The sequence below is a fragment of the Rhinopithecus bieti genome, unplaced genomic scaffold (assembly GCF_001698545.2).
Source record: "Rhinopithecus bieti isolate Rb0 unplaced genomic scaffold, ASM169854v2 scaffold_495, whole genome shotgun sequence".
Lineage (NCBI taxonomy): Eukaryota > Metazoa > Chordata > Mammalia > Primates > Cercopithecidae > Rhinopithecus > Rhinopithecus bieti.
Genome location: NW_016803120.1, coordinates 1,102,912 through 1,120,214, shown reverse-complemented (window position 1 = coordinate 1,120,214; position 17,303 = coordinate 1,102,912). Strand labels below are relative to the sequence as shown.

Sequence of the window (17,303 nt, the reverse complement as noted above, 5' to 3'; positions counted from 1 at the left end):
TTAAATAAGATTATACTTTCCATGGTTATTTTTATTAATAAACACTTTGACCAGTACCCATTCAATAACCGTTAGTGGTATAAGAAGACTTTTATGTACAGTGCTGGTTTGTGAAGGGCTTAGCACCTAGCTGAGATAATAAAGTCACAAACAGGAGGCAAATAGCATATAGCAAACAAGTAGTAACCATAAGATGTGCTATAAGGAGCTTCATGAGCTAGAGGTTTTTATAAAGAAACTACAGCTGTTTCATGTATTCATGTTAGATGAGGAGTCCACAGAAACATGAATACACTTCAGTAAGCATCACAGCAATAGGTGTAAACACTATTTTCTTCTACAAACTGCCTATGGTGTGCATGGGCATGGTGCTTATCACGTGCTAAGTGCTCAAAATACTGAGTACTGCTAGTTAAAATTTACTGGGTACCTAAGTGTCAGGCATTTAATGCCAAGCACCTTACACAGATTATCTCTTTTAGTTTTTATAATCCTGAGGCAAGTATTCTTTTTTTTTTTTTTTTTTTTTTTTGAGATGGAGTCTTGCTTTGTCACCTAGGCTGGAGTGCAATGGCATGATCTCGGCTCACTGCAACCTCCACCTCTCGAGTTCAAGCGATTCTCCTGCCTCAGCCTCCTGAGTAGCTGGGATTACAGGTGCCTGCCACCATGCCTCGCTAATTTTTGTATTTTTAGTAGAGATGGGGTTTCACCACGTTGGCCAGGCTGGTCTTGAACTCCTGACCTCATGATCTGCCTGCCTCAGCCTCCCAAAATGCTAGGATTACAGGCGTGGCAAGTATTCTTATTATTCCTACTTTTCAGATGAGAAATTGAGCAGTAGAGAGGTTACATAACTTGACTAGAATAAGACAGCCAGAAAGTAGCAGAGCAGAGATTTAAACCTTGGCAGTCTGACTCCAGCCAGAGTCTATACTCCTAACCATAGGCCTTCATAGAATCAACATCTCAAAACAAAGTTTCCACATCTAAGTTCCTTCCTCTGACCTTGACTTAAAAATCTTAAACTCAGTACTGACTTAAATTGGCTTTAAAGGCTTTTAATGTCTATGATATTTTGGACACAAATTGGAACTTCTTCCTTTTTCACAAGATAGAATTTAAAAGTCTATCTAGAAGTTCAAACATCCACTAATGTTACATAAATTACAATCATTTCTAAACAGGAGACTCTATTTAGAAAGTAACAAGTATTATTACATACAGTAGCAGAATTTTTTTTATAACCATTAACCAAATTGCCTTTATGTTTTGATTCTATGCAAAAACTTTTGACATCCAAGGAGACCACTGACACAGCTATACTGATAGGATCAGAAATGGGAGAACTGGGGGATAAATAACTCACGAAGTAGAATTCCTAGATCTCATGAATTGGCTAGATTCAGAAGATAGGAGCATTCAGCTAAACCCACAGACCAGAAAGAATAATCTAAGTTAAAAATCATGAAGGAAAAAAGAAAAAAACAACTCCTGAAGAAGTAGATGATTTTGGCCAAGTGTGGTGGCTCATGTCTGTAATCTCAGCACTTTGGGAGGCCAAGGCAGGTGGATGACTTGAGCCCAGAAGTTCGAGGCCAGCCTGGGCAACATGCCTAAACCCCATCTCTACCAAAAATAAAAATTAAAAGAAAAATTAGCCAGGCATGGTGGCAACGCATGCCTGTAGCCCCAGCTTCTTGGGAAGCTGAGGTGGGAGGACTGTTGGAGCCTAGGAAGTTGAGGCTGCAGTGAGGTATCATTGTGCCACTATACTCAAGCCTGGGTGACAGACCAACACTCTGTCTCCAAAAAAAAAAAAGAAGAAGTAGATTATTTTATAAATAGGTCACCAAGGAGGCATATCAAAAGACTCAAAAAATAGTAACTATGATATGAATATCTAATCTATTCTTACTGTTTAATTATTTACACAGATAAAGCTAATAATGGCACTAGTATGTAAGAACAAAATAGAAGTTAGTCTCCCAGAGGCTTCAACTGCCTAAAGTAGGAGAAAGTAAACTGCAACTATATTAAAAGTAACGAAAATGTCATTTGAAGGACTAAGCTACTAAATGATTTAACAACCATGTTGTTTGAGTGTCCCTCATCTAAAGTGCTTGGGACCAGAAATGTTTTGCATTTCAAATTGCTTTGGATTTTGGAATATTTTTGCATATACATAATGGGATACTATGGGAATGGGACCCAAATCTAAACATAAAATTCATTTATGTTTCATATATACCTTTTATACACAGTCTGAAGATAATTTTAGGTAATATTTTAAATAATTTTGTAAAATGAAATGAGGTGTGGAATTTTCCACTGATGGCCTCATGTTGGCACTCAGAAGTTTTGGGTTTTGGTGCATTTTCAGATTTTGGATTACGGATGCTCACCCTTTATTGATATTTTAAGACTAAGAAAGTCTCCTTCAAGGACTTGTTCAAAAAACTTTTTTTTTAATTTTAATTTTCTTTTTTTTTTTTTGGTTACATATATAAGGGCTTCCTATGTTGCCCAGGCTGGTCTTGTAGCCCTGGCCTCATCTCCTCGTGCACCAGGACAACAGGCTTGAGCCACCGTGCCTCCCGGCAAAAAAATTTTAAACACACAGAGTAAAAGCCTCCTTTTATAGCCAAGCCTCTAACTAAAAGGAGGTACAGACCAGGTATAACTAGTATTCAAGAATAAGCTTTAAATTTTTATTTTAGAATCTGAAATGATTCTCTTCATATTCTGGGACTTAAAAAATTATCCCACCTCATAAGTGCTTCTCTCTCTTCCCCTCACATCTGAAAATTTCTACCTCATTAATTAAACTCTTTTTAACAAATTTTATAATTAAACTCTTTAGACCAGAAAACAGTAAGGTGAAAACATAAATGCCTAATACCTGAATGTATAAATGTAGGTATGAAATTATGCAGTACAAATTAGAAAATTTATATTGCTTAAATGATCTTGACACTATCAAAAAAATTTACTCAATAAAGCACTGTGGTAGTCACTGGGGATTCAAAGACAAAAAGATAAATCACATTTGGCAGACGCACCACGTTAATTCACACCAGTCAAAAAACATTTTCCTAAGAAATGTTATTTTGGCAATAAGACTATACTATGTACTATATAATTTATACAATGAAGCTTATATTCTAACACCTTTCCACTAGAAAATTTAAACACCAAATAAAAACTTATTGGTATTCAAAAGATTTGGATACTGGCCAGGTATGGTGGCTCACGCCTGTAATCCCAGCACTTTGGGAGGCTGAGGCAGGCAGATTGCTTGAGGTCAGGAGTTTGAGACCAGCCTGGCTAATGGGGTGAAACCCCATCTCTACTAAAAATACAAAAAAAATTAGCCAGACGTGGTGGCGGGCATCTGTAATCCCAGCTACTCAGGAGGGGCTGAAGCAGGAGAATTGCTTGAACCCAGGAGGCAGAGGTTACAGTGAACCAAGATCACACCACTGCACTCCAGCCTGGGTGGATGACAGAGTGAGACTCCATCTTAAAAAAACAAAAAGATTTGGATACCAACAAAACCATTTTCAACATAATTACCAACATGGCAAAAATTTCAGATATGTGGCTACAGCTTACGTAGGAACAATACTGAGTTTGCTTTTTTAAGAAGATAATACAGTAGTTCAGGAAAGCATTCCACTGCCCTTTGATTAATAAGACAACCACCTCCAGCTAAACTTTATACCTAAGTTTAAATGCTATGGGCTGAACAGTACAAAGATATAAAATGTATTCTCTGCTGTGTTCTGTTATAGATAGGCTTTTTAAAAAATCAATTACTTACCGACTTTGTTCTTTCCTTTGCTTTATTAACTGAATGAGTTCCTTGTCAAAATAATCTTCTTCCTCTTCCTCTCCTTTTTCATCATCTTCTCTTTCCTGGGCATCAACGTTATCTTTGTGCAACTGGCCAGAAATGTGCTTTGCATATGCAGAAAGACCCACTTCTGTGACCCCGCACACTCGGCACTCATGACTAATGTCCCTAGGGAAAGAGGGAGATGAGGGACATTCAATTCTCCCCACTGGCATGGCACACTCACCAGATCTGCTATCGTTTCCTCTGAAGGACACTGCACACTTTGGCACAGTGAAAAATTAGTGCTAATTAATTTCAATGCTCCTTTCATCACTTTTAATAAGTTTGTTTATAAGTTACTTTGAAATGAGTTTAAGATTCTTTTCCAGCAATCAAGAGGCAATACACTTCAGATAAATGTCGTTTAGGAGGAGAAATCTTCTTGAATTGCTGTACTTAAAATCTTGTCAGAGGAAACATGGTGAAAGGGGAGGCAGGGCAGGGGGCTCAGAGCAAGCAGAAGTTGCTCTGGAGCACACCCATGGTGCCAGCTGCACTCAGAAGGCCTGGTGACAGCGCTTACGTTTAATCTTCAGTCTAGAGCTTTCTTCCAGTGAAAGTTAAGGGGTGGAAACAAGAGCAGGTGGCGCAGCCAATCCCAAGTGGGTAACTAAATCGGAACAGCTGGAGCTCTGCCTGGAATGTGAGGATTCCGGACCCAGGAGTAGTCCAGGCAAACTTTTTTGGTCTGGATGATACATGTGATCTACATTCTGCTTCAGAAGGGCTTATTTTAAAGGGAATGGAAAGCATTTCAGTTGTAGGAAGTTAACAGCTGTGCCAAGCAAATGTGTTTTCTCAAGTTTCAGAAAATGCTACAGTTCAGAGAGATGCAAAACCAGGTTTTTAGTTAAACTAGGCAGACTTTTTTGCTTTGTTTTGTTTTTTTACTTTACATACTTCATGGCAAATCTCACTTAGCCAGTCTTCAGAAGCCAAAGTCTTGAATCGGTGTCCAGAGCTGTAGCAGATCAATAATTTAACTGCTTTTTAGCTTCTGGAAATCCCTTGACTGGGTCAGCTGACTACACAGTCATTTATGAGAAACATCTGAACACCATAGTTACAAGACAGCAGTATCCATTCAACAATCCAAATTGGCTTAACTCTGTATCATGTGTCTTGGATTCAGACTAGTTATATTTTTGCACTTCCTATGCCAATCTATTAAAAAAAACCCAACAACCCAAAAAGACATGCCGTCTTTGTCCAGACAGAAACACATACACACGCGTGCACCTCTGTTCCATCTTTCCCTCACAAATACCTAACTAGACATAGGCAGAATTTACATAAATCAACCAGAAGAGACCCTCAAAACTGGGCACTTCGTTTACTAGAAGACAGTTACTGTTACAGATCACCTGAATATTCATTCAAGAAAAAAAAAAAAAAGGCCGGGCTTGGTGGCTCACGCCTGTAATCCCAGCACTTGGGGAGGCCGAGGCGGGTGGATCATGAGGTCAGGAGTTCGAGACCAGCCTGACCAAAATGGTAAAACCCCATCTCTACTAAAAATACAAAAATTAGCCTGGTGTGGTGGCGTGCGCATGTATTCCCAGCTATTCGGGAGGCTGAGACAGGAGAATCGCTTGAACCCGGGAGGCAAAGGTTGCAGTGAGCCGAGATTACACCACTGCACTCCACCCTGAGCGACAGAGCGAGACTCCATCTCAAAAGAAAAAAAAAGAAGAAGAAGAAAAAAAAACCTTACCAAAAAACAGCTAAATTCTAGGCATGCTGTTTTTTGGGAAGGTGTTTTCTTTCTTTCTTTTTTTTTTTAAAAAATGAATATTCAGGTGACCTGTAACAGAAACTATCTTCTAGTAAATACTTAGCATAGTCACTCTTATCTAGGGCGACAAAGTCTAAACACTCAAACATTGCCTAGTAAGTTTTAAAAAAAACACTGTTCCTTATTTTGTAAGGATCATGGAGAAGAGCTCAGAAAAACTGAGAAAATTTGCAAGTTTTCACTGTTTTTTTGACTTTGTAACCTCAAATACTGACATTTTTAAGATTCATTTTAATGTGCTCTGACCAGGTTACCTAAAAATATCAATACCTGATTACCCAGAATATCAATATTATAATTCCACAGGTACTTAGATACATTACTTTTACTGAGGGTTTTCAACTGCACTTACTACATTTATACACTTAAAGAATAATCTTCGGCCGGGCGCGGTGGCTCATGCCTGTAATCCCAGCACTTTGGGAGGCCAAGGCAGGCGGATCACTTGAGGTCAGGAGTTTGAGACCACCCCGGCCAACCTGGTAAAACCCCATCTCTACTAAAAATACAAAAATTAGCCGGGTGTGGTGGTGGCACCTGTAATCCCAGCTACTCGGGAGGCTGAGGCAGGAGAATCACTTGAACCTGGGAGGCGGAGGTTGTATGAGCCGAGATCGCGCCACTGCACTCCAGCCTGGGCAACAGAGTGAGACTCCATCTCAAAAAAAAAAAAAAAAGAAAAAAAGAGTAATCCTCAACTTTCTCCAGTTTACCAGGGATACTGATACTTTTCTCTCAAGCAATTAAATTGATGGTAGCTCATTCCAACTGAATGTTAATAACAAGCTGTTTCTCAAAGCAACACACAAAGAAGTTAATTATATAAATCTATCACAATGGGCAGCATGAGAACAGTCTGAGGACCTGTAACAAATCTACAATATCTCCTTTACACTATAAACATTCCAATCAACTCAATTTTCCAGTTAGAAAATCTTTTTGTTGGCCGGGAGCAGTGGCTGAAGCCTGTAATCCCAGCACTTTGGGAGGCTGAGGTGGGTGGATCACGAGGTCAGGAGTTCGAGACCAGCGTGGCCAATACGGTGAAACCCCGTCTCTACTTAAAATACAAAAATCAGTCAGGCACAATGGTGCGCGCCTGTAATCCCAGCTACTCAGGAGGCTGAGGCAGGAGAATCGCTTGAACCTGGGAGGTGGAGGCTGCAGTGAACCGAGATCACTCCACTGCACTCCAACCTGGGTAACAGAGTGAGACTTGGTCTCAAAAAAATTTTCTTAAATAAAATAAATAAATAAATAAATCTAGACTACATTCTCCTGAAAGCTGTGTGTGAGCTTGAAAAATCTTAAGAAATATAAAGGTCCTGCCTGATTTCACCATGCTTTATCACAGAATCAAACAAGCTTAGAGATCAAGCCCCGCTCTACCCACCCTGCGCTCATTCCCTTTCCCCTAGAACCACTGGTTGGAGGGGCATTTTCCTTCTTGAAACTCTTCAGGATCAGACTCCCTACAACCTCCTTCAGCAGCTCTTTAGGGTGATGTATTCCATTGATGACTAATAAATATTTATAAAGTACATTCTGTGTGACAGATCCTATCTTTAAGCTCTGAGGATACAAAGACCAATAAAATATGGTCCCTTCTTTTAAAGAGCTTAGAGTCTCCTGGCAGGGGATGGGGTGTGGATGGGAAGGGGGAAGCAGATATGTACCACTCATGAATACAAACTAAGATATTTCCAGTACGCTTAGGGCACAAGATGTGGAGGGGAATTAAGGAGAAAGCCCTCTTGGTTTCCAGCTGGGTCAATTCCATCTGGGCTTAGGGAGGGCAGAAAAAATCTTCGTAAAAGATTATCTTAAAAAAGAGAAAAGCAGGTGTTTTGTAGGGCAAATGGGATTCTAGTACTCCAAGAAGCAGAAACTAAGAGACAGGGGCTTGAAATTAGGGGGTGGGAAACGGGGAGCTTGTAGAAAGAGTTGGCAGAGTTTTGTTTATGGAGGAACCCAGATGCCATTTTTTAAAATACAGGTTTTGACTGGAATCTGCACTGGAGAAGAAAATGCTATAAAGCAGGGGTCCCCAAACCCAGGGCTGTGAACCAGTCTGTGGCCTGTTAGGAGCTAGGTCACACAGCAGGAGGAGAGCCATGGATGAGTGAGCAGTATTGCCTGAGCTCCACCTCCTGTCAGATCAGCGGCGGCGGCATTAGATTCTCACAGAAGCATGAACCCTATTGTGAACTGCCCATGGAAGGGATCTAGGTTGCATGCTCCTTAGGACACTAACGCCTGATGATCTGAGGTGGAACAGTTTCATCCTGAAACCATGGACAGTATATTAGATAAAAATATTTATCTGTGTTAAAGTTACTGTAGCTGTAGTTACTGTCCTGTGATTCAGAAAGAACGTAGTTTCATTCTTAGGAAATACACTCTGAGGGGTTTACAGTTAAAGGACCATGATGTATGCAATTTATTCTCAAGTGGGTAGAACAAAATTTTTATGTGCATTGCGGGCAGAACAAATGGGGTAACATGTTAACAACAGGTAAATCTGGGTAAAGGGTATGCTATGGACTGAATGATATCCCTCCTCCAAATTTCCCCCACACCCCCTACCACGAGGACACAGGAAAAAGGCAGCCATCTAAAAGCCAGGAAGACAGCCCTCACTAGAAACCAAACCATTTGATCTTAGTCTCTCCAGCCTCCAGAACTGTGAAAAAAATAAATTTCTGTTAAGATACCCAGTCTTTGATATTATGTTATATATGGTAGCCCAAGCAGACTAAGATAAGATGTATGGGTATTCTTTTAGTATTCTTGCAATTTATGTAAATTTAAAATTATTACAGATTAAAAATTTCAATTATCCCTAAAATGGTAGAAGGGAAATTTTTAAAAGATACAAGCATCTTAAATGTTTTATTTTAGATCAAAATATACAAATGCAGACTTATTCAATACAACTTGTTGAGAGGACAGAACACTGTGATATACCATNNACCGTGTTAGCCAGGATGGTCTCGAACTCCTGACCTCGTGATTCGCCCGTCTCGGCCTCCCAAAGTGCTGGGATTACAGGCTTGAGCCACCGCGCCCGGCCACGCTTTTCTTTATTAAGCTTGCTCTAACTACCCGACAACAGCTGCTGAATAAATAAAGGTTGTGCCTTTTTAATAGTCTCTATCTGAAGATGCTACTTACGGCCCACACATTTGAAGAAGTATATTAGGAAAAAACAGGGAAATATTTCACATGTCCACAGCTGTGAACCAAATAAGACCAGTTACTTATTGCTTATTCAAGCTTGCATGCAAAGCCTAAACAACACGTACTTTGCAATTCTTAACCAGATCACAACCAAAAACTGTAGACACAACTACACAGAGCAAAAGGAAGTCTCAGTGTCAGAAACTCAGTAGTTAAAAATGAAATCCAGAGGAAATAATCACAAACTCAGGATAACAGGGTAAAGAAATAATGACTGATAATTATTTGTCCCTATGGTACAAGCTGGTGAAGACCATCCTTACAGTAAAAGCTCCAAGCCAGTAAACAATTTTTGAGATCTTATGGGATTTCCTATAATTTTGTAAGCTGTTTTTTCTTGCTACCTGTTTGTCTTCTCCCTTATATGTAACTTAATTTGTTACAGGTCAGGAACACTATATGCAATATGTGAGTAAATAAGTACTAAAGGCTATCCTCTAAAGAAAATGAGTTAGGGTGCAAAACCTGACATTCCTATTGGCAGTTCAGGGAGGCTTTTAGTGCCTTTTTCCTAATTATTTTACTGTGATCCAAATAATTTAAAATGGTAGATAAAATCTCCATGGCACAGTGTAGTTGCATGGGTGGAAAAGAACACACTACAGAACAAAACATAAATGACAATGTGATTCATTATGTTAATATCACAAAACAAAATGTGTATCTATAAATATAAGTGTATAGGCCAGGCGTGGTGGCTTACGCCTGTAATCCCAGCACTTTGGGAGGCCGAGGCAGGTGAATCACCTGAGGTCAGGAGTTCGAGACCAGCCTGGTCAACATGGCGAAACCCGGTTTCTACTAAAATACAAAAAATTAGCTGGGCGCGGTTGCGCGCACCTGTAATCCCAGCTACTTGGGAGGCTGAGGCAGGAGAATCGCTTGAACCCAGGAGGCGTAGGTTGCGGTGGGCCAAGATCGCACCACTGCACTCCAGCTTGGGCTACAAGTGTGAAACTCCGTATCAATCAATAAATAAATAAGTATGTAAATACACAGAAAGAGATCTGGATAGGATATACACCAACCACTGAGTCTCCCCTAAGAGAGAAATAGGATTTAGAGGGGAAAGGGCAGTGGGGTGGGGAGAAGACTTTTACTTTTAAAAAACTTTTATGATTCTGCATTGATTATAAACATGAGTCTTATGTGACCAAACTTGGTTTTGTTTTGAGACAGGGTCTCACTGTCGCCCAGGCTGGAGTGCAGTGGCACGATCATAGCTCACTGCAGCCTCGAACTCCTAGGCTCAAGGGATCCTCCTGCCTCAGCATCTTTACGTATCTGGACTATAGGTGCAACCCACCACACCTGGCTATTTATAGATTTATTTATTTATTTATTTACTTTTGGGTAGAGACGGGGTCCCACTATGTTGCCCAGGTTGGTCTCGAACTCCTGGGCTCAAGTGATCCTCCTGTCTTAGCCTCCCAAGGTGCTGGGATTATAGGCACGAGCACTGCGGCCAGCCCAAACTTTTAAAACATTTTAAATGGCTGATTAGTGATGTCTGAAATAAATGAGTCATTAATCTTTGAATGCAATGGGCTTCTCTCCTACAGACTAGATTTACTGACCTTGTTTGTTTTGTTTAACGATGTAGTGCAGATGGGTCGGGTGGCAGGTAAGTAACCCTTAATGAACTCTAGAAGGAAGTCTGNCAGTTCAGGGAGGCTTTTAGTGCCTTTTTCCTAATTATTTTACTGTGATCCAAATAATTTAAAATGGTAGATAAAATCTCCATGGCACAGTGTAGTTGCATGGGTGGAAAAGAACACACTACAGAACAAAACATAAATGACAATGTGATTCATTATGTTAATATCACAAAACAAAATGTGTATCTATAAATATAAGTGTATAGGCCAGGCGTGGTGGCTTACGCCTGTAATCCCAGCACTTTGGGAGGCCGAGGCAGGTGAATCACCTGAGGTCAGGAGTTCGAGACCAGCCTGGTCAACATGGCGAAACCCGGTTTCTACTAAAAATACAAAAAATTAGCTGGGCGCGGTTGCGCGCACCTGTAATCCCAGCTACTTGGGAGGCTGAGGCAGGAGAATCGCTTGAACCCAGGAGGCGTAGGTTGCGGTGGGCCAAGATCGCACCACTGCACTCCAGCTTGGGCTACAAGTGTGAAACTCCGTATCAATCAATAAATAAATAAGTATGTAAATACACAGAAAGAGATCTGGATAGGATATACACCAACCACTGAGTCTCCCCTAAGAGAGAAATAGGATTTAGAGGGGAAAGGGCAGTGGGGTGGGGAGAAGACTTTTACTTTTTAAAAAACTTTTTATGATTCTGCATTGATTATAAACATGAGTCTTATGTGACCAAACTTGGTTTTGTTTTGAGACAGGGTCTCACTGTCGCCCAGGCTGGAGTGCAGTGGCACGATCATAGCTCACTGCAGCCTCGAACTCCTAGGCTCAAGGGATCCTCCTGCCTCAGCATCTTTACGTATCTGGACTATAGGTGCAACCCACCACACCTGGCTATTTATAGATTTATTTATTTATTTATTTACTTTTGGGTAGAGACGGGGTCCCACTATGTTGCCCAGGTTGGTCTCGAACTCCTGGGCTCAAGTGATCCTCCTGTCTTAGCCTCCCAAGGTGCTGGGATTATAGGCACGAGCACTGCGGCCAGCCCAAACTTTTTAAAACATTTTAAATGGCTGATTAGTGATGTCTGAAATAAATGAGTCATTAATCTTTGAATGCAATGGGCTTCTCTCCTACAGACTAGATTTACTGACCTTGTTTGTTTTGTTTAACGATGTAGTGCAGATGGGTCGGGTGGCAGGTAAGTAACCCTTAATGAACTCTAGAAGGAAGTCTGTTGAAAATGGGATTTTAGGCTGGGCGCGGTGGCTCAAGCCTGTAATCCCAGCACTTTGGGAGGCCGAGGCGGGCGGATCACAAGGTCAGGAGATCGAGACCATCCTAGCTAACATGGTGAAACCCCGTCTCTACTAAAAAAAAATACAAAAAAAATTAGCCGGGCGTGGTGGCGGGCGCCTGTAGCCCCAGCTACTCAGGAGGCTGAGGCAGGAGAATGGCGTGAACCCGGGAGGCGGAGCTTGCAGTGAGCCGAGATCGCGCCACTGCACTGCAGCCTGGGCGACAGAGCGAGACTCCGTCTCAAAAAAAAAAAAAGAAAAAGAAAAAGAAAATGGGATTTTAAAGTAAAATACTCCACATAATCAAAAGTTGACTGCATTTCATAGACTTTGAATGTTAATGAGGTAGAGATCATACATATTCAAGGTATTATGATAAGGGCTTCTGGCCATGCAGAGTGGCTCATGCCTGTCTTTCCACCAATTTGGAAGGCAGAGGCAAGAGGATCAGCTAGAGCCCAGGAATTCAAGACCACCCTGAGCAACAGAGTGGAACCCTGTCTTTACAAAAAATAAAAGCCAAATAACAGAATGGAGCTTGGTGGTTTCCGGTGCAGGAACTGAGAGACCCTTTGGTGTTCTACCTGGAGGCATGGCTGGCAGATGAGCTCTTTGGCCCGGACAGAGCCATGATTCCAGAAATGGAGTGGACGAGGCAGGCCCTGATGACAGTGGACATAGTGGGCTCTGGGAACCTAGTCGAAATCACCGTTTTTGGACGGCCCAGTGTACAGAATCGGGTGAAGAGCATGCTCCTGTGCCTGGCATGGTTTCACCGAGAACATCGTGCCCGAGCTGAGAAGATGAAACACCTTGAGAAGAACTTGAAGGCCCATGCATCAGACCTCCACTCTCCCCAGGATCCTGTTGCTTAAGACAACATAGTTACTGTCGGGAACATCTTAAGAACTTTCCAACTTTTTCTGCTAAAGTTGAAGAGAAGCAAGTATAGCATTCCTAAATCCCTGCATTCCTTTTTCCTGTGTCTTGATGGAATGTGGTTTATTTTGTTGCAAGAGTGAGCTTGAACTATTCTAATAAAGAAATGGCTTTTTTGCCAATGGCATTAAGATCTTCGCACACTTATAATAAAGCAAATTTATAAAAAAAAAAAAAAAAAAGACAGAATGGAACCCTGTCTTTACGAAAAATAAAAGCCAAAACTAAAAGCCAAAAGGGTGTGGTGGCACACACCTGTAGTCCCAGCCACACAGTAAGCTAAGATGGGAGGATTGTTTGAGCCCAGAAGTTCGAGGTTGCAGTGAGCTGTGATTGCGCTACGGCACCCCAGTCTGGTGATAGAGTGAGTGAGACCCTGTCTCAAAAAAGTATGTATTAAAAATAATAAGGGCTCCCCATACTAAATTTGAGTGAGTCTCCTTTATATTGCTGCTAAGACCTAACCTTCACACAGTAAGAGACTGGGGGCAGGGAAAAATTCCACTAATAGGCTAAAGAGATGCTGAAAGTTTAATAACACATTAATTTGCCCACAGAATCTTAAACTGCGGGTCATAAAAAAATAAATTTCAAATGACCTAGGTTGACATCCTGATCAAAACTTGTAACTATTGGCCGGGCACAGTGGCTCACGCCTGTAATCCCAACACTTTGGGAGGCCGAGGCGGGCGGATCACAAGGTCAGGAGTTCGAGACCAGCCTGACCAACATGGTGAAACCCTGTCTCTACCAAAAGTACAAAAATTAGCCATGCGTGGTGGCGCGCACCTGTAATCCAGCTACTCAGAAGGGTGGAGAGTTGCTTGAACCCAGGAGGCGGAGGCTGCAGTGAGCCAAGATGGTGCGACTGCACTCCAGCCTGGGAGACAGAGCGAGACTCCATCTCAAAGAAAAAAAAAAAACAAAAAAATTTTTAACTTTTTAACTTTTATTCATGGGATAAGATATAATTCCTATTTCCTAGGTTCCCAATGTTTCTCCATCTATCCTGTTTCCAAACTTCAAATTGACAGAAGTCAAATACATCAAAAAAGAAATCACAAATAGACAAAAGACATGGAATATACATACATGCTACTTTTTTTTTTTTTTTTTTTTTTGAGACAGGTTCTGACTCTGTCACCAGGCTGGGGTGTGGTGGTGTGATCTTGGCTCACCGCAACCTCCAACTCCCAGGCTCAAGTATCTTCCCACCTCAGGCTGATGAGTAGCTGGGACTACGGGCACATACCACTATGCCCAGCTAATTTTGGAGTTTTTTGTGGGGTAGGGCATAGAGACAGGTGATATGGTTTGTCTCACCTTGAATTGCAATAATCCTCACATGTCAAGGGTAGGGCCAGGTGGATATAACTGAATCATAGGGGCAGTTTCCCATACTGTTCTCATAGCAGTGAATAAGCCTCAGGAGATCTGATGGTTTTATAAATGGGAATTCCCCTGCACAAGCTCTCTTGCCTGCTGCCATGTAAGACATAACTCTGCTCCTCATTCACTTTCCGCCATGACCGTGAGGCCTCCCCAGCCACGTGGAACTGTGAGTCAATTAAACCTCCCTCCTTTATAAATTACCCAGTCTCGGGCATGTCTTTATTAGCAGCATGAGAATAGACTAATACAATGGGGTTTCCCCATGTTGTCCAGGTTGGTCTTGAACTCCTGGGCTCAAGCAATCTGCCTGGCTCAGTTTTCCAAAATGCTGGGATTATAGGCATGAGTCACTGCACCCGGCCTACATTTCATTTTTTAAAGGTGTCCACTTTTAGATTTCCTTTCCTTAAACATCTCAAGCTTTAAATCACAGAAGAGCATTCTTCTTCGTTATTTATTCTTTTTTTTTGAGACGGGGTCTCACTGTGTCACCCAGGCAGGAGGGCAGTGGCGCAATCACTGTAGCCTGGACCTACCTAAGCTCAAGTGATCCTCCCAACCTAAGCCTCCCAAATAGCTGGGACCACAGGCTATTAGCTGCCACACCCACCTAATTTCTTTATTTGTCGAGACAAGGTCTTGCGCTATGTTGCCCAGGCTGGTCTCAAACTCCTGGGTTCAAGTAATCCTTCTACCCTGGGCTCCCAAAGTGTTGGGATTATAGGCATGAGCCACTGCACCTGGCCAGCATTCTTAAATACACTTAAGGTTTATATTTCAATTTTGTTTATACCAATGAGATTGAGTGCTATCTAGCAGACTTTGGATGTTTCAGACAATTTCAGCAATACTAAATGTTTATGGGATGCAGTAATGTGTAACACTGCTGAAGTAAAAATACAAAATGTCCTAGTTGTAAGGCTGGCAGGTAGGAATGACAAAGCTTACTAAAGAGAGAGTTAGCTCATCCCAACTCACCTTTGTTGTAATCTACTTGATAGGGCTGCTGCAAATTCACATATTTGAGATGCCCAAAGGTATCCGAGTTTATCTTCTTTTGAATGCCAAAAATTGACTATACTTTGTATTAATTCTAAAAGATTGTTCTACACCACAAGACAACATTTGCTTATGATGGAGTACTGCAAAACAAACGGACAGGCACCATCATCACTCAGATCCACCCATATTCACAAACTTACGGAAGAGAGCCATTCCCATACCTGCCCTTCAGGTTCTCAAGTTCCCTGTGATGCAACATGCTCCGCATGTGTTCGTCCATCTCCTTCAAAATTAAAGAAAGTAGGTTAAAACTAAGCAGGATTGCTTTGAAAAAACTCCTCTGTTCCTATTCAATCAAAAATTGAGGCTCAAACTCCTTATGTCAACATATGTTTGTGGTTATTCTCAATTTAATACTGAAATCATTTCCTTAATAATTGACTGTGTTTAATATATTTCATGTTTAAATAAAAGAATTCTTAAAAGACATATTTAAGTGGCTTTCCAAAAAGATTAGAAAGTACTGTCTTTAGCAAGCAAAAGACTTACGAGTAAACTAAGTAGGTTAAATTCTATCCCATTATAAAGAATTTACTAAAGTTCATTTTAAAAAAACCTGTCAAACCACTCAACCTTTCAACTATTTGGCTTCTTTTATCCATAGTTTCTCAAGAGTAAGCTACAACTCTTACTTTACCCATGTCTTGGACAGGGCTAGCATAGAGTCATCAATAAGCATTTGTTGAATGAATATAGATAGATACATCAATTCTAGATAGGAGTTACAAACGTAACAGAGCCTCTCTATGCTAGATAAGAAAGTTTTAAAAAAATGCCTTGAACATAGCAGCTTAATTATTCCTTTATCTTCACTGTCCACTCCCTCACTTCCCCAATGGATTTGTTTGGTTCCAATGATAAGTTTGAACATTTATAGTAGATTCCCTCCTTTCCATCCTTAGAGGGAAGAAAATATGTGGGAAAGCTGCCACTTAAAAACATGCAAATGGCCAGGTGCGGTGGCTCACGCCTGTAATCCCAGCACTTTGAGAGGCTGAGGTGGGCGGCTCACGAGGTCAGGAGATCAAGACCATCCTGGCCAACATGATGAAACCCCGTCTCTACTAAAAATACGAAAATTAGCTGGGCGTGGCGGCATGTGCCTATAGTCCCAGCTACTCAGGAGGCTGAGACAGAAGAATCACTCGAACCTGGGAGGCGGAAGCTGCAGTGAGTCAAGATTGTGCCATTGCACTCCAGCCTGGCAACAGAACAAGACTCTGTCTCAAAAAAGAAAAAGAAAAAGAAAAAAACACGCACACATGTGCACATACACATGCACAAAACTCAAAAAGCTATAAATGTCTATCCCTTTGTCACTCTACAGTATATACAGCCAGAATGCCATAGAGAATGGGTATTCACATCTATGATAATAAAGGGCTACTACACTTGTTGTGTTATTGCTGTTTACTGCATCCTGTGTGAAGTCCCTCAATTTCTCACTTGAACTGCAAAATACTGCCGAAGAAGTATGATTAATTTCATGCTGAAGAATGCAGAGAAGTTAACTCATTCATTCACCGAATATTTATCAAGTTCTTATTATATGCCAAGAATAGAGCTAGGCATTAAAGGTTAAGTGTGAAAATATTCAGTTTAGGCTGGGCACAGTGGCTCATGCCTGTAATCCCAGCACTTTGGGAGGCTGAGGCAGGCGGATCATGAGGTCAGGAGTTTGAGACCAGCCTAACCAACATGGTGAAACCCTGTCTCTACTAAAAATACAAAAAAAAAAACCACACACACACACACACACAACACTAGCTGGGCATGGTTGTGGGCGCCTGTAATCCCAGCTACTTGGAAGGCTGAGGCAGGAGAATCGCTTGAACCCGGGAAGGCGGAGGTTGCAGTAAGCCGAGATCGTGCCACTGCACTCCAGCCTGGACAATAAGAGTGAGACTCTGACTCAAAAAACGAACAAACAAAATATTCAGTCTTGCCCTCTCAGAGTCACAAATAATCAAGTGGTCAAAGTGGGATTCAAACCCAGGCAGATCTGTCACCAAAGCTAATGCTTCAAACACCATGTCACATTGTAAGCATTGGGTGCACTGACATTTTTTCAT

The 17,303-nt window shown here is 41.4% G+C and overlaps 2 protein-coding genes across 2 annotated transcripts in view; one reads left to right on the top strand and one right to left on the bottom strand.

Moving 5' to 3' along the window:
• ZNF106 (zinc finger protein 106) overlaps positions 1-4,408 on the bottom strand; it is a 44,919-nt gene extending 40,511 nt beyond the window's left edge. Inside the window, exon 1 of the mRNA XM_017861506.1 lies at positions 3,824-4,408. Within this exon, the coding sequence (XP_017716995.1) occupies positions 3,824-4,071 (248 nt within the window). The 5' untranslated portion in view covers positions 4,072-4,408. The remainder of the gene's footprint in view (positions 1-3,823) is intronic.
• A 4,758-nt stretch (positions 4,409-9,166) lies between these two features.
• On the top strand, positions 9,167-12,824 carry LOC108517476 (oocyte-expressed protein homolog). Its single transcript, XM_017855478.1, has 2 exons — positions 9,167-9,214; positions 12,369-12,824. Exons 1-2 carry the CDS (start codon positions 9,167-9,169, stop codon positions 12,711-12,713), a joined length of 393 nt encoding a protein of 130 aa, XP_017710967.1. The 3' UTR covers positions 12,714-12,824.
• Positions 12,825-17,303: the final 4,479 nt, after the last annotated feature.